Source organism: Lipophrys pholis (genome assembly GCF_963383615.2).
Source record: "Lipophrys pholis genome assembly, chromosome: 19".
Lineage (NCBI taxonomy): Eukaryota > Metazoa > Chordata > Actinopteri > Blenniiformes > Blenniidae > Lipophrys > Lipophrys pholis.
In genome coordinates, this window is record NC_137647.1 from 18,718,044 (window position 1) to 18,744,424 (window position 26,381).

Here is a 26,381-nt window from a genome sequence, read left to right on the forward strand (position 1 = left end):
CCAGCGTGGAGCAGGTGTTTGCATGTGTTATTCTATCCATGTGTTGTTATTTTTTTTTTCCTTCTTCTTCTTCTTTAGTTGTCCCATCTGCTCTTCCTACGTTTTGGCGGCTCGGGTACGGCGAAGCTATCGTCCCCTCTGTCCCTCCCCCCGTCGCTGCCCCGGTCTCCCCCGTCCCGATCGCTCCTCCTCTCCTCTCGGTCCCTCCTGCTTCCATCCCCGTTGCGGCTCCCGTCGCCGTGACGGCTGCTGCGGTCCCGGTCTCCGTGGCGATCCCGATCTCTGTCCCCGTGGCGGTCCCGGTCTCCGTGGCGATCCTCGCCGCTGTGGCGGTCGCTCCTATCGCTGTGGCGCTGATGATGGTGGTGGTGAGTGTCCCCGTGGCGTCCCCGGTCCTCACCGTGGCGGTCCCTGGGTGAGGGGGGCGCAGGTGGAGAGTAAGCGTGCTGGGCGGCGCTGGGAGCGGGGGGCACCGAGCTCAGGGTGCCGGCGCTGGTGAAGGCGGACATGGAGAGCGCGGCAGCGTGGGCCCGCTCCGAGCCGTTGGCAGCTTCTGTTGGCACTGAGCTCAGACTGCCGGCGCTGGTCCAGCCGGAGGAGCTGCTGGACTTGGCGCTGAGCTTCGGGGGGCCGCTGGACGCCGCCACAAAGTGGCTCTTATACTGTGCCTGGGAGAAGGACAGGCAACGAAAATACATGAATCACTGCCTGGGAGGGCAAAACTTCTACATATGGCTTCTATTCCCTCACAACAGAGACACCAAAATATCTGATGAGTCACAACTTTTTGACTCTGATGCCAATTCTGTTTATAACACATAAATATTTAACCAACCTTTAGAAGCTAGTAAATCAAAAAGAACCGTGGCTGCACCGAGAGTGCAAACGAAAAGCCAGCTACGATCCCGTTAAACATGAATTATTATTAACTATCAGGACGCGACAATCACTAACTGAGCTGCTTTTGTCGGTAAATTATTAGTCTGCAGTGATTCTACGGATATCAGGAGTACAAAGAGTGTTGCTGCTTCAATGCTGCGATTTATTTTATCTCATGGCTGCGGAATTGTTTAAAAAAAAAAAAAAAGAGCCTTGAGTGAGTTTGTTTTATTTTCAAAGTTAAGTTCAACTTTCAAGATGGGTCAGTACCAGCAAAAACACACACCAACATCGAAGGACTGAGAAATGTGTGAGTGCTGCAAGAGATGGAAAGTGGCCGCAGGGTTTCAGCTTTATGTCGATTACTTGGATACATTAATGCCTTCAAGTCATAAAGTGACTTCTGAGCTCTGAAGCTTTCGATGTAAAAAGGAAAATACATTTTAATTCCTGATAACAAGAGCAAGTGAAGCTGAAGTGAAAAAGAGCACATAGTGCCACTTCACCTCTCTTGCAGCACACTTTAGTCTGCACTGCTTCCTCACTACCTGTTCACACTCCCACATACAGCAAAGAAGTCACATTATTTTTATTTTCTGCTCCTAATATCTGTAGAACAGCTGCAAACACTTGAATCTCTTGTTGCCTGAAACAGCTCGGTGTGTTATTGGAGCATCTTTAATCAGGCTGCAACGTGCCAGATGGAGTTTAGAAATCTGCCGTATTTCACATTAATTTCATCTGAAATGATGAAGGCCCATATAGGACAAAATGGTTCTTTTTAAGGCCTCTCAAGTAAAGAATATTACAAACTGGAAACCTTCTATCATCTGCACAGACATGATGATACAATTCAAGAAAAAAGATAAGGCGGCGGCCATACTTGAAAAGCTTGTTTCATTGCAGACATGCGATCTCCCATCGCCCCTGTGGTTGGTTTAACGTAGCCTTCATAGCTGCTGGTGGATGACAACAAGCTGCTGCAGCTGCTGCTGCTGCTGCTTCCTCCACGGTCCTGCAAAGGCAACACATCACTGCCAGCTCCGCTCACATTCATAATATCAGTGGTAAGAAGGTGATTCACACTCACAGAGCTATCAGCTCCCAGACCAGGTCTCTCTTTATAACCGAGACCTCCTCCACCGATGTTCAGCTTCTTTCCTTTGCCGCCCTTGAACCTGGACTTCCTGAACCAGGGATTCTGAGAAAAAAAAAAAAACAGATTCAGGTTTAAAACTCCAAAAAGCACCATGTTTCTGGATGCCCTGGTTGCGTCTCTCACCTGCATGGCTAAATCCATCAGCTCCTTGGAGACGGACTGATTGGCTCCCTCCAGGTTGCGCACGAGGTCGCCAGCGAACGTGGTGTCCTTGCTGGTGAGGAGGGTGTGTGCCACGCCCTTTTCTCCGGCGCGGCCTGTTCGGCCGATCCTGTGGGTGTGCGTGTCGATGTCTCGCGCCACGTCGTAGTTCACCACGGTGCGAATGGACGGGATGTCCAGACCGCGAGCTGGAGGGAGGAAGTGAATTGAAACAGACTCTAAAGAGGAAAAGCAAAGACGTCGTCTTCTCTTACGTACCGGCCACATCGGTGGCCACAAGGACGGGCAGGTTCTTCTTCTTGAAGTCGCTGATGACCTTGTTCCTCTCGCTCTGGTCCATGTCTCCGTGCAGCAGGCCCAGGCTGTAGCCCTCCTGCGTCAGGTTGGTGGCCAGCTCCTCGCAGTTGGCCTTCTTGGTGACGAAGATCAGGACGGAGCCCGAGGAGGTGAACTCCACCAGGCGCCTGGTGAGCCAGCTCCACTTGTCGTTCCCGCTGAGCAGCTCCACCACCTGCGTCACGTCCTCATTGGCCTGTTCAGAGAGAGGAAGTCAGAGATTTTGTTGTCTGAAAGAGATTCCCCTGAAACACATTCAAAGAAAAAGTGAGCTTTATTGTCAGTTCTGCTGTAGACACAAGACACACAGAGGAATTGAAATATGGACTTGTTTGCCCTGTTACAGTAGACATATAGCCCAGAAAAAGAAAATAGAAAAAACAGGCAAGAGAAAGAGTCCAACAAGATTTTTTTAAAAAGTAAAAAAAACTGAAATGTGCAATATATAACACAGTGAAGCCTCAGAGTGAGCAGTATTTAGTAACAACATGAAAGAAAAGTCAGCTTCTCTTTTAAATTTCTACAGAGAAATCCCGTTTACCAATTGGTTCATCCATTTTTCTTCATGCTTAATAAGATTTTTTATTGTATATGATTTTATTTTATGTTTTTAGCTCATTTGAATGATTTTTAATCAATTAAAAGAAGACCCATTGAAAGCAAATACAACTCTATTTAGCAGCTGCATTTCTAATCCAACAGACGTTCAGTTTTGTGAGGATACGTGAGCTCCAACACACCAGTCCTCAGCTGGGATCTTTTGGTTTCAGGAAAAATTGGAATTTACAGGAAACCAGCTATTTTAGGTGTGCAGGTAAAACTAATGGCAGGTCAAATGACAATTAGATTTTCTTCTTCCAAGTAGCTCTGCCCTGGTTGAAAGTGATGACCTCCATGTGTGAGTAATTCAGCAACCGGGGGAAGGGGGGGTCTTTACCTCTCCGATGTCTCCCTGCACGACTCGAATAGGATCCACCAAGATGTCCCTGGCCAGCCGCTCGATCTTCTTGCGAAAGGTAGCGCTAAAAAGAAGAGCTGTGAGGGACATAAAGTTAGTGTGAAAGCACTGAAAAAGAGCCTGAAAGTCTCCGAAACAGGAGGAAGCAGACTCACTCTGCCTGTCTGGACGAACGTGGCTGGCAATGGATCTGACCTGATACTCTAACAAAGGGAAACAAAAGGTTAGTTTTGGGTCCGATATACAAAACGGGAGTTTTCCGTCAGAGCAGTGACGATCCAACCTACCGAAGCCCATATCGAACATGCGGTCGGCCTCGTCGAACACCAGGTAGGTGACTCTCTGCAGGGAGGTGGCCTTCTTCTTCACGTGGTCGATCAGACGACCCTGCGCCGACACACTAGTATTAAACCTCTGATGTTGATGTACGGTGAAGACTTTACCTCAGCGCAAGCAGGGGAGGGGGCTTACCGGCGTGCACACCACGATCTCGGCTCCCTCCTGCAGAGCCTTGGCCTGCTCCCACATGCTGCCTCCTCCGTACACGGCCACGGAGCGCAGGGAGTACGCTTTACCGAAGCGCTTACATTCTGCGTGGATCTGGAGTGAGTCGAGAGCAGCAGATGTCAACAACGTCTCTTGTAGAGAAAAATCACACTCTCTACCCCTTACTGCATCCTACCTGCTGACAGAGCTCTCTGGTCGGGCACACGATGATTGCGATGGGGCCCTCCCCGGGCTCCAGCTCCTTCTGGTCCATGATGTGAACCAGCATCGGCCAGATGAAGGCCGCAGTTTTACCACTGCCGGTCTTCGCGATGCCGATCATGTCGCGACCGGACAGAGCGATGGGGACGCCCTGGAAGACAGAAGCACGACTCCTCGTGACACTACTCAACACTTTGGGCTTAATTTACAATCCAGATGTCGAACTCAAGCATGTGAAGGCCGATCTGGCAGAATATATTAGAGGATTTGTTTTTAATGTATTGAAGATAGTTTGGTATTTGGCTACCATATAAAACAAAACCTGGGTTTTGTGAGCTGCTTAAGTAAAAGATTTATGTTCCAACTGTTGGGTAACAGGTGGTAGAATTTACATTGTGTGTGTACACAGACACACAGACACACAGACACACTGGTTACTGCTAAGATTTGGTGAAATGTGTACAAAAACTACAGAAAAACTACTATTAGATTAATAAACAATTCTGGTTATTTTGAGTCCATAAATCCAATATTTATACAGTTCACATTAAAATGTTAAAATATTGTGTATTTAAATACACGTGAAATGTTATATCGGGTTCATAGTAAAAAACTTCCAGTTTGTATTCAACAGTTTAACTGATGTGTTTCTGTTCTGGAAGTTAAACTCTCAGAGATGAACTTAGGTGTAGAAGCTGTAAAATACAGAATAGTCAAGAATTACAGTTCAGACTGATGATGAGGAAGAGGAACTATCATTAATTATGTTATTGTTATGTTCTTCTATTTTTTCCCCCCTTTAATTGTTGGTTTCATTTTGACATTTTCTTAGTAAGTTGCGCATATCTGATGCAGTTCAGATTTTAGGATATATCACCTTTAATGAATACCCAGCATCAGGTAGTTCTGCAAACATTTTAATTTACTAAAAGAAATGTGATTAATGCCTGAAAGTGATTGCTTTGTTTACAATTCTGACTGTAAAACCTTTATTTTCCACTCAGCAGATGCAATCTGCATAATATGCAAAAGCCTTATTTAAATACTGAAGTATTCATCCCGATCACCCACAGAATACATGCAAAGTGAAAGTGCAATCCACTTCCATACGCACAGACTTTGGGATTTATCGGAGATCGTTAAATAAAGCCTTTAATCTTAAAACCACGTGACAGACGCTTAGATCTCACCTGGCACTGGATGGGTGTCGGCTGAGTGTACTCTGACTTTCTGATCTGGTGCATCAGCTGCTCATCGAAGTTGAAGTGTGCAAAGCTGGTGCAAGGTTTTGGAGGCGCGGCGCCAGATACCTGCGAGGGAGAGGAGGAAGAGGAGGAGGAGAATGAAATGAGACAAACCCCAAATAATCACATTCTTATGATGGAAACAACAGAAATGGAGCTTGTAGAATCTCGTAACCGTTAAAGACACATATAAGATATGATGAACCTACTCGTAAGTTCAGTTTATGTCTCAGGTCCAACGCTTGAGTCCCATTCAGGCTGTGAAGCTCCTCGTGCTCGTTGTAAAAGTTCTTCTCAAAAGGAGCGTAGTCAATCTGCAAAGACAAACACGACAGGCTGAGTAAACACACTTGCGATACAGCAACACCCACTGATGAACCGCTCGGCCACTGCACCTCGGAGTGGTCGATCGGAGGGAGAGGCAGGATGATTTTCTTGGTGGTGGGGGCGATGGGGTTCCCATCGCTGTCGTAATCGATGTTCTCGTCCTCCTCCTCCAGGGTCAGCCCGGCAGTGGGATTCTCGGCCATGTAGCGGAAGTAGGCTTCCTGCAGAGAGCGCAAGGCTGCGTGTGAAGGTCTGAGCCGGCCTGCTGCCCAACACAATCTCCAAGCAGCAGTGACTGACACACACCTGACCAGGCATTCACACTTGTTTACGTCAAAAATTATCATCTGTACAAGGAAAAATAACGGACAATCATTATCCTGCATGATGAGAGAGAGAGAGAGAGCGAAAGAGAGAGAGAGTGGGATCAGAGTATGTGAGATTAGAGAGAGGGTAGACGGAAGACTTCTCGTGATCTTGTGTGGTGGATTAAGAACTTTGGAGGGCTCACTCACTTGTTCATCTTCTTCTTCAATGTCATCGCGAATACCCCTGAAATGACAAGCGGAGAAAAAAAAAAAACTTCCCTGCGGCTCGTTCATACACCAAAGATGGCCCACATCCCGCTATGACTAAGATCAGCCTGCTGAACCCTCTAACGCTGTGAGCCAGTGTCGGCTTCTCTCGATCTACGACTTTAAATGTCAACTGACACAAAGTGTGTAAAGCAGAGGTCTGCAACCCCCCCTCCACCCCCCCCAAAAAGTCTTTCTCACAATTTTAAACCAAAGAAAATTTGTCGTCAGATGCAAAACATGAACATTCTCTAAAATGAAGATAAAAACATCTTTAAAAAATTGCTATTCAAACAGAAATTTGATGAATTCAATTAAGTCTCACAAGTACAATTTAGATATATTTCATTACATATTTAGCTCTTGAAGGCATTTAAAGAGATTTTTCCTCATGGATTTTCCTGCTTTAGCTATTTAACCATGTAGAGCCGCTGTACGTTTTTTCATGGTGAGAGCGGTTTTAGTTAGATTTTTTTCTCTCTTCCCCCCCCTTTTTTCTAGTCTTTTCTTTCTTCTTTCTTCAGAAATAAAAATGTCTGCGTTAACAATTTTCAATCAATTTGAATTATTATCATGTCAGTAGTTTTTTGGGCAATTCCAGATATTCCGGCTGTTTTGGTTTTTTTTTACTTTATTTTGCTGCTTTTTAGACCAATTTAGACCATTTCTGAAAATCAGTGTGGTATGCAAATGAAATAAAAATGTTAATTTACAAATACTTTTCTGAAAAGCTTCAGGGAGCTACTACTGAAGAGCCGCGGGTTGCAGACCTCTGGTATAAACACTGTAATTATTGCTATATCATCCATTATCAGTGCCTGTATATGATTCTAAACCAAGAACAAATGGCAGGCAGTCCTTATTTAAAGATAATTCAAATAGCTTCTCAATAGTTTAAGAGGTAACTAACAAGCTGATGTCTTACTTGGCTGACTTTTTCTCCTTCTCCTTTTCCTCCAGTTTTCTCATGTCTTTTGCAGCTTGGCTCTGAAACAACAAAGAAACAAGATGACATTTTACTTTTAAAGTCTACTTTTATTGGAAACGAATTATATTCAAAAACACAAGAATGTAAACATATCCAACTCTGAACACAAACTGAAAACAAGCTTCAGAAACTGAACACATTCTGGTTAATGGATGAATGAATAAATAATAAGACTTGCAATGTTCACACAATATCTTTTCTTCTTCTTTTTTTTTTTTTTTTTTACTTCTAATATCAACAAATGTGTTTAAAAACAAAGCACATTTGGATGTTACTTTTTTATTATATGTTGAATAAGTCTCAGTGGATACACCAAATTAAATATTACTCAGACATTGTTTTGAGGGGTAATCAAAGATACAGTGCTTGGAAGCTTATTCTAGCACGCGTCCACCAAACTGTGACCCCCGTCTCACCTCAACCTCCGCCATGAAGGCGTCCAAAGGATCGTCATCACTGTCCGATCCACCGCCTGCCAGCATCTGCTGCCGCGTGGGCGAGTTCTCAGCCGGGATATACGGCAGGTCCACATTGCTGCCGGCCTCCTCTTCATCGTCTTCAAAGTACCTAGATCAGCAAAACACAGCAGTTTGGTTTTAATAGTTTGGATTATGTGCTGAACTCATGGACTGAACTTGAACAGATGCGAGCGTGTGGATGTGAGAGGCGGGACACTAACGCGTTTTCCTCGTCAAAATTGGCTCTCTTGGTTCCGATCTTGTAGAATGATGGCAGCTGCTGGTTCTTCCCGTATCCCCCGCCTGATCCGGAGGGTCCGAACGATGTGTGAGACGTCTGAGGGAGGCTGGGATCCTCCTTTTTGCCTGCGAGGGAAAAACCTCCGAAGCCAAAGCCTCGCTTCACGCCGGGTCCTCCTTTGCTCCAATTCATTGCTGCACTGTTACAACAAAAACAATTATTTATCATCATCAACATTACTTGAAAATTCAAATGATATTTTCTCTTAGTTTGTCAGGTTTGGGTTTGTTTGTCTGAGAACATTCACAGAAGGTTTTCAAACACTTGCGTTGAACAGTCATGATCCTTCTGAGGTTTACTGGAGACCATGAAACAGTGGAGAGCGGTTTCATTTTAATCCATATACATGGAGTGGCCAACATAAGGATGGTGGTCTAAAACCAGCCCGCAAGAGGCTCCAATCTGGCACGCCAAACCACCAAGCAAATTGTAAGAATATTCAAAGAAAACATTGATAAAAAAAAAAAAAAAAACAACAACCAACAAATTTCTTAAAAGTACCAGAAACAATATAACACTGAGTCCCGAGTTGAGGTATTGGTGATCCTGCCAGGAAAGACAGATACCTCAAAATCATGCAGTCAGGGTGAGTTTGCAGAAACATGCATAATGCAACAGTTACAGGTGAAGAATATTAGAGATTTCACTATATTTTGCACCAGGTTTCATTAGAATTGGCTTCATGGTGACATTTTAGTAATTTTCAGTAGTAACGGTTTGGTTTTATTGAAAATTTTGACATATTCAATACATATACTCTGCGTCTCAACAAAGTAAAATGTTAAAGTTTAAATTTAAAAGTTATAATTGACCTATTTTACCGGTCTAATCAAGGTGACATTGGGCTGTATATGGCTTTACAGCAATGTAAAACAATAACTGGGCAACAGACAGCAATCCAGCAAGCTAATCAACAACTCAACATGATCACAGGGCTCCAGTTAAATCACTTTATAATTATGTTTTTTATTTAAATGATTATCATCTATACGTTTAACTCACTGAGGGAAACCCAATCCAATTCAACAAATGCTAAATAATGGTATTTTTGCATGTCATCTTTGGAGAGCTGAGGATATAACAACAAAGTTGCTGCTAATGCCATGATAATACAGAATATCTACGGATACGTTGCAGACAGGAACAGCTTTTAGGTAATTTTTCATGGCTTTTGATAATAACATTTTGCTAAAACAAAACAATACAGGACAAAACATGAATATATAACGACGATATAAGATCAAGCCTCACTGTCCTTTTTCGGAAACTGCTCGCACATTCTTATCTTTCCAGACGCTGGTTTGCACGTTAACCAAAAGCCAAACTCCAGATTTTAGATCTTTTATGGAGGAATTTTGTGAGCTCGAACGTGAGAAACGGGGCTGATAGCGTTAGCGTAAATAAGCTAGTTCGCGGTTGGTAATACCAAAGGGGAAAAAGCAATGCAAGATGAAGATATCCGGAATATATCATTGCTTGCTCAGATCGGCTATTTTGTATTGAATTTTTTTATAACAACTCCTCTTTAACTCCACGACCATACCATCGATACATCAACGAACAGTTAGCATTAGCTTTTGCCGCGACGAGGCCCGCGGGGAGGTGTGCGCGAGCCGAGTCTTCAGTCTACCCTCATAAAAACACTTACAACCAAGTCTTCAATTAATGTGTATTCTTCCTGCATATGAAAATTGCACCAGATGATAACAAATGAAAAACAAAACCCGATGTGTTTAATTACCTGTTTTATCCGCCACTATCAGCTCCGCTGTTTTCAGTGACGCCGGAGACACGAGCGTGCGTCATCAGCGTGCGCCGCGATGTTACCCAGGTCCCGCGGGTGTGTCGTCACTCATGCTGTCAGAAACACCCGCCGGAGAGAATGGCTCGTTAAATACATCACTTCAAAAGACGTTATTATCCCAACCAGGCTTTTTCTGTTCGCAACCACAAACAGGCAAGGCACCGAGACGGTAAAATTACGCACTTTCTTCTTGTTGAAGTCAAGATAGCCGCTTTAGCTATCGGTGATTTACTATAGCTAGCCTGCGCGGTTCATCAACACGGACAGCTATTAGCAATTTAGCTTGTGACTAAAATGCTAATTTTAAGGGATTTATCTTCATTTTCTACTATTGTACTACTATAGAAACATAGTTTTTCTGTTGGATTAGAAATCCTAATGATCCGGTGTGAATTGACGGAACAACAATTCATTTAACGTCATTCAAACCAGCACATGGTCTGTCGACTCTTCTTTTTTGTGTAAAGATTAGTCGTCATTTAGATTCACTCACTGTATTCATTCCACATACTGTGTATGTGCTTGTGGAAATTATGTGTACACAGATTCGTACGTGTTTCACTGATGCCCTGGCTTGTCTTAATCATAAATCTTAATGAGTCAGAGAATTGCTTAAATATACAGTCAATATCTTCTTTTATTGATGATCTAACAAACTGTTTAAAAGACTGAGAGAGTGGTTGTGTTATTGGTGTGCCTGAAGTGATTTATACCATGCATGGTTTCGTGCACTGGTCTTGAACAGCTTTTCTACCTTCCATGTGTGGCGTAGATTGTGATATATACAGGATCACAAAGAGTGTTGTCCTGATTTGTATAGACAAATTGGAGAAATCTCCAGGCGCATCCCGACTATCAAACAGAGAGTTATGCTCAAGCGAACATCAAGCAAACATCCGTTCGCATAGTTTCAGTTGTGTATAGTTGGGAGTATCTTCACACTGCACTCTAGTTGGTCAATTATACAAAAGCTACATTATAATTGTCACTGCATTATGGCCAAACTGTTTATACCGGCATGCATCATCCTTCAGTATTTGCTGGCTAAATGACTCATTAGAAACTGGTATATACCAATCAGGCATAACATCACAGTTCACAAGTGATGTGAATTAGATTATCTCTTTCATGGCATCCAATGGTGAGAATATTGTTGAATTAGAAACAAAAAAAGGACATTTTTAAACCAACAACTGGGTTATGGCACCTCCGATCTGCAGACCAGTGTTCCTGGTCTACAGTGGTCACTATCTTATCAAATGTGGCTCAAGAAAAGAAACAAGGTTAACAGACAGGTAGTCTATTTGCGGACCGAAATCTGGCCTGTGTGGTCCGATCCAGCCAACATGCTGAGGTTGATGCCGGTACAGAAAGACACTGAAAAACAGGAAAAAAAACTGTTTGATTTATTGATTTGACCTCCAAATTTCCCGGAACTCACTCAATGGAGAATATGTGACAGATGCTGGACTTAAATAATCCATAGATCCTCCACCTCACAACTGCCAGGACTTGAAGGGTTGCTGTAAACATCTTGGAGCAGATTCCACAGCACATCAAGAGGATTAGTGGAGTCCAGCAGCAAAATGGGGTCCTATGTGATACCAGACAGGTGGTCATACTTTTATGGCTGATTAGTGTTCGTTTTTCGTATTTTATGCTGGTCTGCATTTTTTCCCCTCTCTGGATTAAAGCTGTTTAAAGATATTCCAAAACAGATTCCATATAATTCCTTTTTTTTTTTCTGTAAATGCTTTTGGTTGTCTAAATCTCAGGAATTGATTCTAACTTGTTTCCACAGATATTCTTCTGAACTTGTTTTCGGCATCACGTGTAACACTCTCGAAAGGATCCATGTCTTTTCTTGTAAGTGTTTTCTAACTACTGCGATTAGAAGCAGACTGACAAGGACACTTTCTGAGAGCAGAAGCTTAAATCAACAGAAAGAAGATGCTATTTTTAATCAGTATTTCTATTTAAGTCTGTCAACAGCCCAAATAAAAGATAAGATTAGAAGCAGACAGAAGTTGTTTTGATGAAAAATTGTTTTGGTTTTCTGAGGTCCTTGCTACTATTTAAAATGCTGCATGCAAACTGTTTGACCTTTTATCCTGTGACTGTTTCTTTCCCACAAGATAGTGAAAAAAAGCCAGATGTTCACCTTTACCGTTACATGTGTTTGTGTAAAACATTTTCTTATCCTTGCCTGCCTCTCTCTCTTCTTTTCCCCACCACGCCTGTCATTAACCCCCTCCTGTCTGTCAGCGTTGGGTATCTGAGAAACTGAGTGTGGAGAGCCTGCGGGATTTGGAGTTATTTGGAGGTGAGGTTCAAACCGTTCTTACAGCGAGAGGCTTCAGCATTACAAAAACCACAACTCTTCATCCGCACCACCAGAAAACAACATACATGTCTCATTAAAGCTTTGCTCCGAGCGAGGCTTCACGTTGCCGTGCTTCCCTGGAGTTAAATGAGGCGTGCCGAGAGATTTCAGATTCTGGGTTTTTAATATCCACGTTGCTTCTCAGTTGGACATCTGAGCTCTGGATTACTGTCAGTCAGGTCATTACTCCTGGCTTCTCATTGGTGTTAAGTCCTGCTTGGCTGGGGAATATGATTTATTTTGGTCTGCGATATTTGCAGCTGTTACTCTGAAATCAGCGAGTCGCCATACTGTGCATCTCAAAAAACAAACAATCGGGTTTGGAATATATCACTTTGTGTAAAACACAGCTAAGATGTACATAAATGTTTCTACTGCGGAAAATGAACTATATCACGATTATCATTGGCGTAGTCCAGGGTGTATATGGGTTTACGGCATATACTCACTTATTTTACAGTCAGTGTTGCAAACAACCTCTTCCAAATCCCCCATGATGCACCACTAATCAGTATCTACAAGGCATATTACCTATTGTTTTCCAGAAGATGATAAAGCCATGACCACCCTACTCTGCCTCTAATTGGCTAGTACTCACCGCATTCACTGATTTGATTGGTTGATGTCCACGTTTACTGCAGCATGAGGGCTGATGAGCCAATCAGAGGCAGAGTAGGGCGGGTTATGATGGTTCAAATATTGATAACTGATGAATTATACCAATATTATATGACAATGAGCAAATATTCATGACGGACATTCACTAAATAGAGTCGTCTTACATGCCACTGTGGCTTATCTAACGGAAGGCAGAAATCGAGAATATACCCACTTCTCCAGGAACCAAAACACCACTGATGATAGACACATTCTTTTTAGATGCACCTCTACAACTTCAAGGTCAATTTTGGGTAAAATAACAAAAATCAGTTTGTTTATTTTTTGTTGATGGCGACAGGAAGCAGAAACCTTTTTCAAGGCTACAAATGAATAGATTTGTTTAGGTTTTCATCAGAATCGGGTCCACACCTCCCTGCTCCGTCTTGTGATTTCTGTCATGATAAAAGCAGAGGAGTCATGAAGAAACTCCACCACTCAGTCAGTCGTTGGTTTCTCATTTATGTCAATTTAAAAGCAGTGGTGGATGCTGGTGTTGCGAGAAGAGGCATGAAGCTATATACTTAACAAATGTAAGACAACAGGAAGAAACAAAGTGACAAATGCTTTGGTTGTTATGTATTTATCGCTGAGTGATCACTATATATAATATATGGTACAGTACTTGAGTAGCTTCGGTTTTTTGCTGCGCAGGCTGCCTCATCTGTACGGTATCGCTTGCAGATCATTGCTCAGTGTTGTGCATGTTCCCTCCAGTGTATCTCATGCCTCATTCCAGTGCAGGAACAATCTCCAGGATCTTAGCTTGGATTGTTTTGTTTTTCACTTGCTTTGCTCAGAAAACGGTGTGTCACATAGGGTCGCTTTAAGGACAGAGCTGCCAGTCTTAAGCAACGATCAGGGATAGTCGGACTCTGCTGCATGCAGCAAGTGCTCGCTTCCAGAGGCTTCTGGGCTCTCCCCACTTCAGAAGCTTGTCTAAACACAGATCCTTCTCTTGTTCTGTCTGTCTGCGTGTTTTTATGTCAATGCTGTGGTTTTTCCACCCCAGAGCAAGCTCAGGGATTCTCTCACAGGAAAGTAAGTGTGGTACTCCTGTCACTACATCATCATCCTCCACCCTCCTCACTCCCACCCCCCACCCCCCACCCCCCACCCCCGCCCCGCGTGCCTTTCTGTGTATGTGCAGGCATGCATGTAAATGTGTGTGCGCACACGGGCCTATATTGAGCGTGACTCCACGATCCTGCCCCGGAGGCTTTGCAAATTATTGTATGCATGAGTGTCCGTTTGGTGACGCACACCGTACATGCTAACAGCTCAGACGGGCCGTTTCACCTCACTCACCGGGGGGTCCGGGACCCTCTCTGATGTTCGCCTCAAAATGGAATATGGAACACTTTCTAGAATTTATGAGCCGACCGGGTTCCCGATGTTGGTGGGAGTGGGCGTGTCTGCCAGTGTTTGGCTTCCCGGTAATGTTTTTTGGCAGATCAGAGTATTCAAGAGTATGCAGTCATGACATGATTGTCTCTCTCTGTGAATGGTTCCGTCATTCTTGTGCCTCTAACATGCTGTGCACCATGTCTGACCTCTGGTGCATTTGCAAGCTACTAAAAGCTCGTCATCCTGATGATTTGCGTCTGCACGTCGCAGAATGGATGGCCAACTGTTGCAGTGTGGCACCTTGACGCGTCTCTGTGCAGATGGATGGACTTCCATGTTTTCAGCTTTTGCAGTGCATGGCAGCCCCCTCATGCATCTGATCACACCGTGATTAGATAACATGGAGACGCCTCTTTAAGCCATGGCTGCCAAAGCATGTTTGTTTTGTAATGTGTGTTTACTGTCGAGTTTATAGCAAAAGTCACATGAAGCAACACTTGCTTTGAGATGTGAGGATCTATATCTTCCCGATCTTGACCTTAAAGTCATTTTCGCCTTTTGTCGGCTCCCAGTAGCCTCGCAATGGAGGGCTAATCTATTCGTCTTTATTCTGATCTGTATGGAAAGAGTCCAAATCTTCATACATCTCGCCTTTCATTCGCCTTCACAGCTTGCTACCGCAATCTGTCCATTTCCATCATTTCACTGGTGATAAACTGATGGAATTCAGGAGTCCTCACTGCCTTCAATTCAGTTTCTGACTTGGATTTTGCATCGAAAACATTTTAATATTCTGTATCGAGTTGAATAATCTTCTGTTTATTTATCTTGGGATTCATATATTAGACCAGTTACGCTTTGCCAGTGTGACTTCCTGATGCCTTTGGCTAACACACCTCAGTCTGGTCTTTCTTGAGGATTTTCCTAACAGATGTCACACATGAGACCAGTCTTATGTTAGATGCTCACACGTGAACGTCTCCTCCTCCGCTGCTCTTCCAGGCCCATGAGGACAGTGAGGAGAGTCTGACCTCCCTCCCCCGTCAGGACACCATGGGCAGCTTCCTCCCCGACAGCGGCTCGTATGAGCTCCTCACTGCCATTGGTGAGTCAAAGCATGCGCCGTCACTCCATGCTTGCATTGCTTTCAAGACACAGATTGACTTTAGAAGCTTTTATTTTACGTTCCATTTCTCCTGTTCCTGTGTGTGTCATGTCTTTCAGGCCGGGGCTTAGACGAACTGATGACTGTGAACCTGGCTCGATACAGACCCACAGGGGAGCACGTAGCCATTCGACGGATCAACCTAGAGTCCTGCACCAATGACATGGTCACCTACCTGCAGGTCTGCATCAGAGAGCAGGACTCGGCTCCTCTCACTTCATCTCACTGTCTCACCGGGAATTAATCCATATTACAGGCTTCTTTGTTGTGTAACACTCTAAGATGAGTACAGCTACAAAGGACCAGTGACTAGGTTCGTAAGAAGCAGCACAGAGTAATGAAAAAAATAACAAGACAATATCCGCTTCATTTATACACTGAACAAAAATATAAACGCAACACTTTTGTTTTTGCTCCCATTTTTCATGAGCTGAACTCAAAGATCTAAAACTTTTTCTATGTATGCAAAAGGCCTATTTCTGTCAAATATTCTTGACAGATTTGTCTTAATCTGTTAGTGAGCACTTCTCCTTTGCCGAGATAATCCATCCCACCTCACAGGTGTGGCATATCAAGATGCTGATTAGACAGCATGAATATTGGGTCCTGTGGAATGTTGGTCCACTCCTCTTCAATGGCTGTGCAGAGTTGCTGGATAGTGGCAGGAACTGGAACACGCTGTCGTATACGCCGATCTAGAGCGTCCCAAACATGCTCAATGGCCATGCAAGAACTGGGATGTTTTCAGCAAGAATTGTGTACAGATCCTTCCAACATGGGGCTGTGCATTATCATGCTGCAACATGAGGTGATGGTCGTGGATGAATGGCACAACAATGGGCCTCAGGATCTCGTCACAGTATCCCTGTGCATTCAAAATGCCACCAATAAAATGCACCTGTGTTCGTTGTCCATAACAATTTTTTTTCTCTGTTAGGCCTATTTTAAAGAATCGATCAGTGCTTCTATTATTTATGGTGTAACTCAAAACGTTCATAACCCCTAGTAACATAAACTGGATCACAAACAAGTAGGGTTAATGTTTTGTGCTACTGTAATCCAAGGGATGGGAAACGGCGTCCTTTTCCCAAACACGTGGGTAGGGGTGGGATGATATACGATTTTATCATCCATCGTGATGAAAACAGGAGAGATTAATCGATCGTGGCAAATTTCTCTTTATTGAGGTGATTGTTAAAGAGGATAATTAACACCATCCTTTATTTTTGACCCCACGATGCCAGTTGGGCCTTTTTGTTAAACGATGATTCACGTCTTTACAAGAATTCATGTTATTTTCACTTAAAAAGAAAAGCGAAATAAATTAAACATTCTACAAAGAGATTCTAGTATATTTTGCTCACAGTTTTAAAGTTGTAGGCATACTTTGATGATCAGTGTGACAATATTTGCTAATCGTGATTATTTTGGCCGGGATAATTGTGTCATAAAATGTCAATACCATTCCATTGAGGGTTCTCCTAATGGGGGCTCGCCATCATGATTCCACAGTCTCCAATGAAAACTCCTCAAAGAATCAGCAAAAAAAGCCTGCCCTGTAGTGCAAAAACAAAAAGTCCAACATAAACTTCCTTCGTGTTTAAATACATTCCGCTTGCTGACCAGCCAACTTTCACCCCAATTACCAACGCTCCTTTTACATTTTACAAAATCCGGTGAACAACCTCTTAACTTGCTTATTCAACGATTCAGCTTCAAAACTACGTTACTGTTCAAATTCAGTCTGATCTCACTATAATATTTCCTTTGCTCTGCCTTCCAGGGTGAACTTCACGTGTCCAAGTTGTTTCACCACTCCAGTATCCTGCCGTACAAGAGTGTCTTTATAGCTGAAAATGAGCTGTGGGTCATCACACCCTTCATGGCTTATGGTAAGAGGTTCTCTTCAGTCGATCTCATCGGGAATAAAACACGTGCTAAATGAAAATCCTCTTTATGCTTGACGCTCTCGCAGGCTCGGCCAGAGATCTCATCTGCACACATTTTGCGGACGGTATGGGCGAGCTGACAATCGCCTACATTTTACTGGGCATGCTCAGAGCCCTGGAATACATCCACCACATGGGATATGTGCACCGGTAAGACACACAACAGTTTCCCAGGTCTCCACGTGCACAAGCAGAGAGAATCACATCAAGGAAATATCGTATGGAAAACCCACAGAAATGAATTATTCAGTATTATTTTGAAACTGGCTTAATTTATTTAACTGTAGAAGGAATCGCAAATAAGTGGGTGGATCTGCCGTTTTTTTTTTTTTTTTTTTAATATATATATTTTTCCATGTCTAGAAGTCCTCCAGAGGACAGCAATGATGAAGAAAGTGTCAGAGAAGCAGCACACTGGTGCTGGAGACACTGATAGTTTCAGTAAAACATGGAAGTTTCCAGCCAATCGGAAACCTGAATCTCCAAAATGTTCACCAACTTCAAAAAGATCAAAATCAGAAGCAAACAACAGAAATGGGCAAGAAGCTTCAAGTGACTCTTAATGTTCAGTTCTGACTTTGTTATTTAGCATTAGCTTCTTTAAAACCACCTGCCACCTTTGAATTGTCGTCGGTCTTGATAACTTGCCAAATCAGAAGCTAATCGGCACGAAGCGTCCAGATCCTAATGCTTTTGCTGTTTGGCTCCCCGCTGCAGGAGTGTGAAGGCCAGCCACGTTCTGATCTCTGCCGACGGGCAGGTGTGCATGTCGGGCCTGCGCAGCATCTTCAGTCTGATCCGCCACGGCCAGAGAGCCAGGGTGGTCCACGACTTCCCCCAGTACAGCGTGAAGGTGCTGCCCTGGCTCAGCCCCGAAGTACTGCAGCAGGTACGACGCTCCGCCGTGCTGCTGCCACTGCTCTGTTCTGCTCAGAGGAAGTTCATGCTTGCTAATTGATCCGCGTTCGAATCGTTTCTCGCAGAATCTGCACGGCTACGACTCTCGGTCAGACATCTACAGCCTCGGGATCACCGCCTGCGAATTGGCCAACGGACACGTGCCCTTCAAAGACATGCCGGCCACACAGGTGAGCACAAGTCTGATCGCTGCGTCTCGGCCTTAAAGCCGTCTCCCTTCTGTATTCAGGAGAAGGTTGAAGGAGTCGGACATGATCGGATATTATGCTGCTTCTTGCAGGAACTTGTAATATGCTCTGATGGTTCTATACTGATTTTGTATTTTATAGCGGACAGTCTGTCGTAGTCCCATTATTTTAGGTTATTTTACGATCGGGATAAATAGATGGATGGATAGACAAACAGATGAATAAACAAATGGCTGGAAGAACTGATGGACGGATTAATCGATCGGCTCAGCTGGACGTGAACGTTGCTTTGTTTTCAGACACGGTCATGAGAAGGTTTCTTCCCTCGTCCACAGATGCTGCTGGAGAAGCTCAATGGGACGGTGCCGTGTCTTCTGGACACCACCACCATCCCGCCCGAGGAGCTGTCCATGAAACCCTCCCGCTCCGGGGCCGACTCCGGGATCTGTGAGGGTCCCGCGGCCGGAGGGGTCCGACACTCCAACGGCGAGCCGTCCTCCTCATCCGGAGGTCACCCGTACAACCGCACGTTCTCGCCACAGTTCCACGGCTTCGTGGAGCTGTGTTTACAGCGAGACCCAGAAAAGAGGTTGTTAAGACTCCGCCCACTTTTCTGAACTGACGTCCTGGGATGTTTATTGTGATTAAGGTTCTGAGATACTAACTGTCTATCTTGTTTTCTCTCAGACCATCTGCCGCCACGCTCATCGGCCACCCTTTCTTCAAACAGGTGATAATCATAGCAATATTTAAAGCTACACACTGGGGTTTTTCTTGTACCGTAAAGGAAATATATGCAGCTATGAAATGGAACAACTGCAAATCAGTAAGGAAGCAAGAAAAAGTATTTATTCCAAATTCATCGTAGGGAGTTTTAATTCATAGCTGCAGTTATTTCCATGATTGAAAGTTTTCCTTTCCAGCCCTCAGCTCCTCGAGGACCAGGTCTGATGGAGAAAACCAACAAAAAAAACTGCCCAGAGCCTGAAATGTTCCTATAAAGTCAGTTTTGCTATAAATATAAACACTAGATTCTTCTGTGCTCCCTGGTGTGAAAAATGAAGTAATGACTTGTTTTGAAAATGAGCAGATCCAGGATGATATATCCCAGAAGTCTGCAGCTTTTATGGCCAAAACAGGCTTTTTTGCAATTTTTCCACCAAATGAAATTTGTCTCGAGCTGCAACAGTTTATTAAGTTTATATATGTATGAAAACTGTCTTGTGTTGTAAAGTTTTAATATTTGTAGCTTTTTCCTTTTCACATTTGGTTTAAGCTGGTTTTTTTCTATTTCAGCAGTTTTATCCATTTTAGCTGGGGTTTTCATTTTTAAATGTATATTTAGAAAGTCGAGTTATTTTAACACCTTTGGTTGTTGTTGTTTGACTTTGATCCATCCGAGCTTTTATTTTTACAGGTCACTTTTAGCCAGGAGATTAAAATGAAAGTTGCGTAATATGTGAAAGCTTCATGGAGCCGCTGAAGAGCCACAAGTGGGTTATGTGAATAACATTATGTTTCGTCGCCCCAGATCAAACGGCGGCCCTCGGAGGCGCTGCCCGAGCTGCTGCGGCCCGTCTCGCCCATCACCAGCTTTGAGGGCTCCCAGCCGCAGGACTCTCCGTCGGGCCTGGCCAGCCTGGAGTCGGGCCTCAGCCACCTGGAGGTGGACGACTGGGACTTCTGACAGCGGCGGGCTCGAAGGGGAGAGACACGAACTGTAACGGGGAAACCCCCCCAGCGATCAGAATGAAACGAACTTCGGTCCTCTTGTAAATAAGACAATCTGGAACTCAAAAGGAAGAAACCAGCAGCCATCTTGCCTCTTCTCGATGTCTCTCCACGCGCTTTGGTTCTTTCGATATGCCGCCCCCCTGCACTGCACTGGTGACCTGTCTCTCTCTCTCACACACACACTCAGATGTTTACAGATCGTACTCTCGTTACAAACCCTCTGGAACCAAAACCCAAAAGGACCGATGGGGTCAGACCTGCGGACGTAGACGCAGCCCAAACCTCCGGAGGAGACTCTCTACCTCTTCCACCGCACATCGATCAGCATGTCCACGATCTCGGAGCTCGCCGCCTGCGTTCCAGGCGTACATTTGGTTCCAAAGTGTTTTCCTTTGATCCAGTTCGGGTGTTACTCACTTGTCAAAGTTGAATGTTTCGTCTGCATGTACGTTGGAAAGCGAGGGCAGGGCAGATTCCAAATGTCAAACTTTGAACAATAAACCTGTTTCACTTCAGTGGTGGATGTGATGAACTCACCACAGAGGCTGCGAAGCTGCTAATAAAAAAAAGACGACTTTATTCCAAATTTGCACAGACAAACAAAGAGAGCACTACGGTGTACTGAGGAAATGATGCCGGGAGGATTTTTAAGTCGAAGTTATAGTCGAAGTTAAGAGAACAAAGTCAAAATGTGAGGAAAGTTCACTGTAAAGCAAAACAAATGCAGAAAATATACTAACATCAAAACTATTGAATAAATTCGAAGAATGAGGTTAAAACTCAAAGAGTCAATTTTAAACAAAAGTGGGAAATAAAGTTGGAAAAATAAACTAAAATCGACAAAAACATGAGAATTTGCTCACAATGAAGTCAAAAGTGATGGGGAACATAAATGTCCAAAACATTTTGACTTTATTCTTGTTTGAACCTTTTCCTCGTCTTCATCTTCTGTCTTAAAACGCTGAATAAATCCCCGTCGTGGCTGCGAGGCCCCGACCTGCTAATCGTCTTCGTCTGACGGCGGCTGGTCCATCGCTGCGTTGTGTTTCTCCATCTTTGCGATCAGCTCTGGAATTAAAGCGAAGAGATGAAGGAATCATTCCAACTCCGTTCACGTGAGAAGAGGACCGCTCTTCCTCCTCCTCACCTTTCGCAGGGTTGAAGACGCCGTTAGTTTGAGTGTTGCACACGTAGCAGCGTTTGGACTTGCGGTAATGCTGAAGCGCGCAGGTCTCACAGAAATAATGTCTGCACCTGGGAGACATTTACAACACAACGCTTCGAAGTGAAAATGCAGAACGTCTGGGGTTCTGAGTGTCCCGCTTACAAGACACCACATAAAAACGAATCCACAACCTTCAGACAAATCCCTTTTTACTTACTTCGTCACGATGGGGTTCTTGAAGGACTCCCGGCAGATGAAGCACCTGAAGGGCATGTCCTCCTCGTCACTGCTCACCTCGTAGTTCTCTTCATCTGGACGTGAACATAAACACGACGGTGAGTTCACGTGCACGCAAACATCTGAAGGCAGATGTTCCCTCACTCCTTAACTCACCGTTGGCGCCGTATCTGCCCTCCTCCAGCTCCCGCTCGATCTGCCAGCCATGTTTGTAGTCCGACCTGTCGTGAAGGAACTTGCAGCTGTCTGGAGGAAGAAGAGAAGAACATCCTGAGCTCCAGACTGTCCATTTACGCGGAAACGGCAGAAACACTAAAAAAAACTATTCAGTCTGAATGTCGCGCCACAAGTTGGCGCTGTTGTTACCTTTGCCAACGAAGTTGGCCGAGAAGGTCATGTTTTCGTCTGCGTGTTTTAATTATTTGGTATGTATGGATGTATTTTACCAACTTTTCCCAAAACTACTCATCCAAATTAGGGATGGAGCCGATTAAGATCCAGTATCGGGCTCCGATACCAACATAGTTCATGGATCAGAACTTTCCGATCCAACCTGCAGAGATTTCCGATCCATGAAGCCTCGTCTGTCCTTTACTGTTCCTGAAACGACTTCACAAGTGTTTCCCTGCTGCTGCTCTGCTCGCTGGCTGCAAAGCGTGGAATGGATTTCCTGAAGGGAGGCAGGTCTCAATGAGACGCGGAGTAATGAGTCAGGAAATCCAGTCCACAGTTTGCAGCCAGTGAGCAGGTGAGCTTAGCAGCACAGACAAACGAAGGTTGGCGAAGGTCTGCGCGTGACCGAGTGACGTTCTAATTTGTCTATGTAATGAAACCACACACACAGTTTTTCCATTTTCACTTGAGAACGTCTTGACAACACTCACCCCCGAACCCGCAGAAGCCCGTTTCCTTGTAGTCCTTGCAGATGTCCGGCTGGTAGTCCCACCGGACCGTGGCTCGCAGGTGTTCGGGGGCTCGGATCGGTCCTTTCCTGAAAACGTCCAGACATGTTACCACGTCTTCCGGTGAAGACGGAGGAGAAGCATCGCTCTGTTCCCGTACTCACCTGACCATGCCGGAGGAGGCGTTTCCCATGGTGGTGTCTTTCGGCTTGATGAATTTCTGATAGTTGTTGATGCCGCGGTAGATTTTATCATCTTCTTTACCCTCCCGCTCCTGTTGGGAGAAGAAACAAAGAGGAACAACCTGATGTAGGATCAGAGATCAGCTTCAGTTCCCCCCAGACTCTGAACGTACCTCTTGGATTTTCTGGCTCCTCTCGAAGATGGCCTGAGCGTCATTGTCTCTCTCCGTGTCCAGCTCGTACGTCGCTGTCGCACCCATGTCCTCTGGTCCCTCGGGTTTCTGTGCATGGACACAATGCGGGACAGATTAGAATTCTGGAAATCCTTTAAATGCACACAGATTCAAATGGAAACGGACGCTAGGAACTCACCGCTGACCGGGTGGACTTGTAAGAGACTGTGACCTTCTTGTCACCTTTCTCATCTTCGCTCTCACTGGACGACACGGTGTCTCTCTCCACCTTTTTTGACTGCGCAGAACAAGCAGTCAACAAGTGCTCGTGCCGTCATTAAAACTTTATAGCCTTCACATTTTTCTCCCCCCTTGGCGTACCTTCTGAATCATGGGGTTCACTCGACTTTCTTTCTTTTCTCGTCGCACCACCGAGCTCTGGTCCTCGCCGCTGCTCCCATCTGAAACCCGAGGAAATAAAACTCTAAAAAAAAATGGCTGCACATTTGAAAGTGTGGATAAAGCATTACTATTCTGCAGAAAAGCAGCAGGCCAGCTCACATTAGTCTGCTTAATATTATTATTTCAAACTGCACTTTTTTAGAGTTTTCCAGTATTTACAGAGGTGATTACAAGATGGGTATTTTATTTTTAGCCTTCTTAAGCGGGTTGGGACCAACAAAGAAGTCAGGTTGGTACACAGCCATCGGCTATATTTGACAACCATAGGCGTAGGAACCGGGGGGAGGACGTATCTCCCCCTAATATTAGAGACCTGTGCATTTGTCCCACTGAAAAATTATAGCGAGGAGGAGAAAAATCTTTCATTTTGAAATTTTTAACTTGCGTTCTTTTATTTTGACGGTGCAGCACAGCGTCCCGTCAGTGGTGCACCTTAGACCTGCATCTCTGAAGACATTCTGTGTGTTTAGGAGGAGGACAGAGACAGGTGGAGGAGAGGATGGCACAGGGCTGGAGGGGAGGTCTTAAAAGAAAGTAGGGAAATGTTTTCCTGTGAAGGTGAAGTTATGCTGTAAACAGAGTTAACATTGTATGAGCCTGTATACTACATCTGAATATCAGCTGTTAAAAGTCTTTATTCTGTATGACAAAAACCTTAACATGGACTTTTTTTAGGTCACATGCTGTTACTGTACATTACTATATATAATGTTGTCTATTGTAAATACATGAATGCCATGCAGGGACATCAAGAGCTGGAGGCAGCGAATCCAAGTGAGGGAGAGACAAGAGCAGATGGTTTACAAGGGTTCCCAAAAAAAAAATTGCTTGCTCGTAGTACGTTCAAGCTCGTTGGACTTTATTGGCGCCTTACTGGACAAGAAGTCAATATGTGAGCAATTTATGGCGCCGAATGACAGGGGGGAAAAAACATTTAGTCTCTTTGGCTCAGGGCAGCGTTTTTCAACCTTTTGTTTGTCTCGGTTGATGTTTGACGCTGAAGAAATCCTCCGACATGCAGATTTATTGAATGTAGGGCTGTAAAGTGCAGGTGCACACTTGAGTGTCAGTGACACTAAGCTTGTCTATTACATGTGAGAGGTGTCACTTTTACTTATTTTTGATGGCCAGACTTTTGCACTGAACCATATGGAGTTGTTGGAGAAGAGCAAATCTTGCTTATTAGACTTTATTTCCGTTGGCCAAATTGCAGCATTGAGTGTTATATATTATACAATCTATTTTATTTTTTTTTACTTAAGGTCTTAGTAAGAGGCATAACATGGCACAACATTTGTGCCTTTTAATCTGATATTAAAAAGTGAATCGTTTGTGTTTCACATTATTGATGTTGTTTTTTTTATATCAGAAAGTTGTTTACTTCAATTACCAGACAACCTACGTGAATGCATTTTCCCCCTGATATCAAATAGATTTTATAATAAAACATGTTAAACCATGCACTACTAAATGTGTCTTTGTGCAACTGAAATATTTGGCATGCTAGTAAGCGTACAGCCCTGTGACGACATTATCGTTATGCTTTGACGAAGACTCAAGTCATTTTGCTCAGGAGAAAGAGGGAGAAGTGCTTTTTTCTGGGTGGTTTGCGGTGTAGTTAATTTTTGACATTTCTGATTAAACTATTAATGAATCGGTCAGGTTTCCAATATGTGTCATCACCCCCCCACCTCCTCCCATGTTAAACGCATTCCTAAGCCCTTGCTGACAACTTAGAATTCATATTAGGGCAAGAACCAATCAGCCAGGAGAAGAAAGACGACAGCCTATCATTACTTTAAAAACCGAAGGTCAGTCAGTCCAGAAAAAACTAAGAAAAAGCAACAAGGAGAAGAGATTGTTTTGGGTCGAGAAACACAAGGAATAGATTGACCAGTGGACATGTGAGCTTTGGTCTGATGAGTTCAGATTTGAGGTCTTTGGTTCCAACCGTCATATGTTTGTACGACACAGAAATGGCGAGTGGACAACGGTTTCCACATGCATGGTTGGTTCATCTCAATCCAGATGGTTTGGGGTGAGATGGAGCGCAGAGTGAAGGCAAAAGAGTCAACAAGTGCTCAGCCTCTCTGGAACCCCTTCAAGACGGTTGGAAAAACCATTTCAGGTGACGACCTCATGAAGATCATCCACAGAAAGCTGAGAGTATGCAAAACAGTAATAAAAGAGAATCGTGGCTACTTTGAAGAATCTAAAATACAAAACATGTTTTGAGATATTTTTTAGCAAAGAGAAAGGTGCAAAATGTGCCCACTGATAGTTTTGATGCTTTCAAGGAGGATCTAGAATGTAAAAAGTCAAGAAATTAAAAAGAAAAATTGAATGAGATGGTGTGTCCAAAGATTTGACTGGTCATGCATATGCTGGTTCCCTATAACTGTCTCTTAATCTGCCAAATGCTTTTAAAAGGTGTTTTCTGATCCGATACACAGCAAAACCACAGCAGACAGATTGTCTTCAAGCCTTAAAACTACTTAAAAAGTATTTTGACCATCATCTGAACACGTCTCGGCCTCTGACATGACGATCCACGGCTCCTGCAACACATATTTATCTCAAAAACTGGAAGTATATTGTAAATATCGGTATTGTAACTTGAGTTTCGAGCCAATAATAGACCGACGTGGTTTCGGATGTGGTGTTTTTCATATTGATCTGAACTCAAGTTGCACTCATCTCACAAAGTCCCTCTCATTTCAGTATTACGACTAACAATATTTGCCTCCTCTCAGATGTATTATCACTGTTGTAGCAGAATGAGAGACATTTGTTTGTGTTCAGAGGTGAACGAAACTGCCGCAACACCATCAACAAGGATGAATTACGCGCCTCAAAAACCCACAGCAAGGTGTCATAAGCGTTAAAGTTGTACCTTTGTCGCTGTCGCTTGCTTTTCTCTTCCGTCCACTGAATTTTTTGGTGGATTTTTTGAAGAGAAAAGTGCAGGATGCGGGTTTCTGCTCCTCTGACTCCGCCATCTTGGCCCCTCTGTCAGGGAC

General features: G+C 44.0%; 3 protein-coding genes across 9 annotated transcripts; 1 reads left to right on the top strand and 2 right to left on the bottom strand.

Annotated features, from left to right (window-relative positions):
- Positions 1-9,924, bottom strand: ddx42 (DEAD (Asp-Glu-Ala-Asp) box helicase 42). The gene is made up of 18 exons (XM_080488258.1): positions 9,837-9,924; positions 8,016-8,234; positions 7,753-7,903; positions 7,274-7,335; positions 6,289-6,325; positions 5,842-5,994; positions 5,656-5,760; positions 5,393-5,512; positions 4,177-4,353; positions 3,966-4,094; positions 3,782-3,881; positions 3,650-3,697; positions 3,474-3,571; positions 2,459-2,732; positions 2,162-2,388; positions 1,970-2,080; positions 1,763-1,894; positions 1-668 (listed from the first exon to the last, which is right to left on the bottom strand). The coding sequence occupies exons 2-18, from the start codon at positions 8,225-8,227 to the stop codon at positions 75-77; spliced, it is 2,730 nt and encodes a 909-aa protein (XP_080344384.1). The 5' UTR covers positions 8,228-8,234; positions 9,837-9,924; the 3' UTR covers positions 1-74.
- On the top strand, positions 9,925-20,799 carry strada (STE20 related adaptor alpha). Of its 7 annotated transcripts, none has more exons than XM_080488261.1 (13): positions 9,926-10,068; positions 11,701-11,765; positions 12,165-12,222; positions 13,952-13,980; positions 15,289-15,391; positions 15,511-15,632; positions 17,235-17,343; positions 17,427-17,550; positions 18,118-18,289; positions 18,384-18,488; positions 18,842-19,095; positions 19,194-19,236; positions 20,038-20,798. In XM_080488261.1, the coding sequence occupies exons 2-13, from the start codon at positions 11,754-11,756 to the stop codon at positions 20,191-20,193; spliced, it is 1,287 nt and encodes a 428-aa protein (XP_080344387.1). In that variant the 5' UTR covers positions 9,926-10,068; positions 11,701-11,753; the 3' UTR covers positions 20,194-20,798. The 7 variants fall into 7 exon arrangements, with proteins under 7 accessions (XP_080344390.1, XP_080344391.1, XP_080344389.1 ...); XM_080488260.1 differs by having other exon boundaries at positions 9,931-10,052; XM_080488264.1 differs by lacking the exon at positions 13,952-13,980 and having other exon boundaries at positions 9,925-10,068; positions 20,038-20,799.
- Positions 20,793-26,381, bottom strand: rnf113a (ring finger protein 113A). Its single transcript, XM_080488266.1, has 10 exons — positions 26,255-26,381; positions 23,281-23,360; positions 23,099-23,197; positions 22,900-23,007; positions 22,709-22,818; positions 22,527-22,633; positions 21,799-21,888; positions 21,623-21,716; positions 21,388-21,494; positions 20,793-21,308 (listed from the first exon to the last, which is right to left on the bottom strand). Exons 1-10 carry the CDS (start codon positions 26,358-26,360, stop codon positions 21,241-21,243), a joined length of 969 nt encoding a protein of 322 aa, XP_080344392.1. The 5' UTR covers positions 26,361-26,381; the 3' UTR covers positions 20,793-21,240.

Bases quoted from the DNA above. Each gene is read 5' to 3' on its own strand.
- ddx42 (XM_080488258.1), bottom strand. From the start codon at position 8,227: ATGAATTGGAGCAAAGGAGGACCCGGCGTGAAGCGAGGCTTTGGCTTC. The intron at 5,761-5,841 runs GTGCAGTGGCCG...TTGTCTTTGCAG, and splicing joins CTCCGATCGACCACTCCGAG to ATTGACTACGCTCCTTTTGA. The intron at 2,389-2,458 runs GTACGTAAGAGA...TCCTCCCTCCAG, and splicing joins TGTGGCCACCGATGTGGCCG to CTCGCGGTCTGGACATCCCG.
- strada (XM_080488260.1), top strand. From the start codon at position 9,950: ATGCTGTCAGAAACACCCGCCGGAGAGAATGGCTCGTTAAATACATCA. The intron at 19,096-19,193 runs GTTGTTAAGACT...GTTTTCTCTCAG, and splicing joins CAGCGAGACCCAGAAAAGAG to ACCATCTGCCGCCACGCTCA. The intron at 19,237-20,037 runs GTGATAATCATA...TCGTCGCCCCAG, and splicing joins GCCACCCTTTCTTCAAACAG to ATCAAACGGCGGCCCTCGGA.
- rnf113a (XM_080488266.1), bottom strand. From the start codon at position 26,360: ATGGCGGAGTCAGAGGAGCAGAAACCCGCATCCTGCACTTTTCTCTTC. The intron at 22,819-22,899 runs GTACGTTCAGAG...TTCTCCCAACAG, and splicing joins GGAGCCAGAAAATCCAAGAG to GAGCGGGAGGGTAAAGAAGA. The intron at 21,889-22,526 runs GTGAGTGTTGTC...TTCTTCCTCCAG, and splicing joins GGGCTTCTGCGGGTTCGGGG to ACAGCTGCAAGTTCCTTCAC.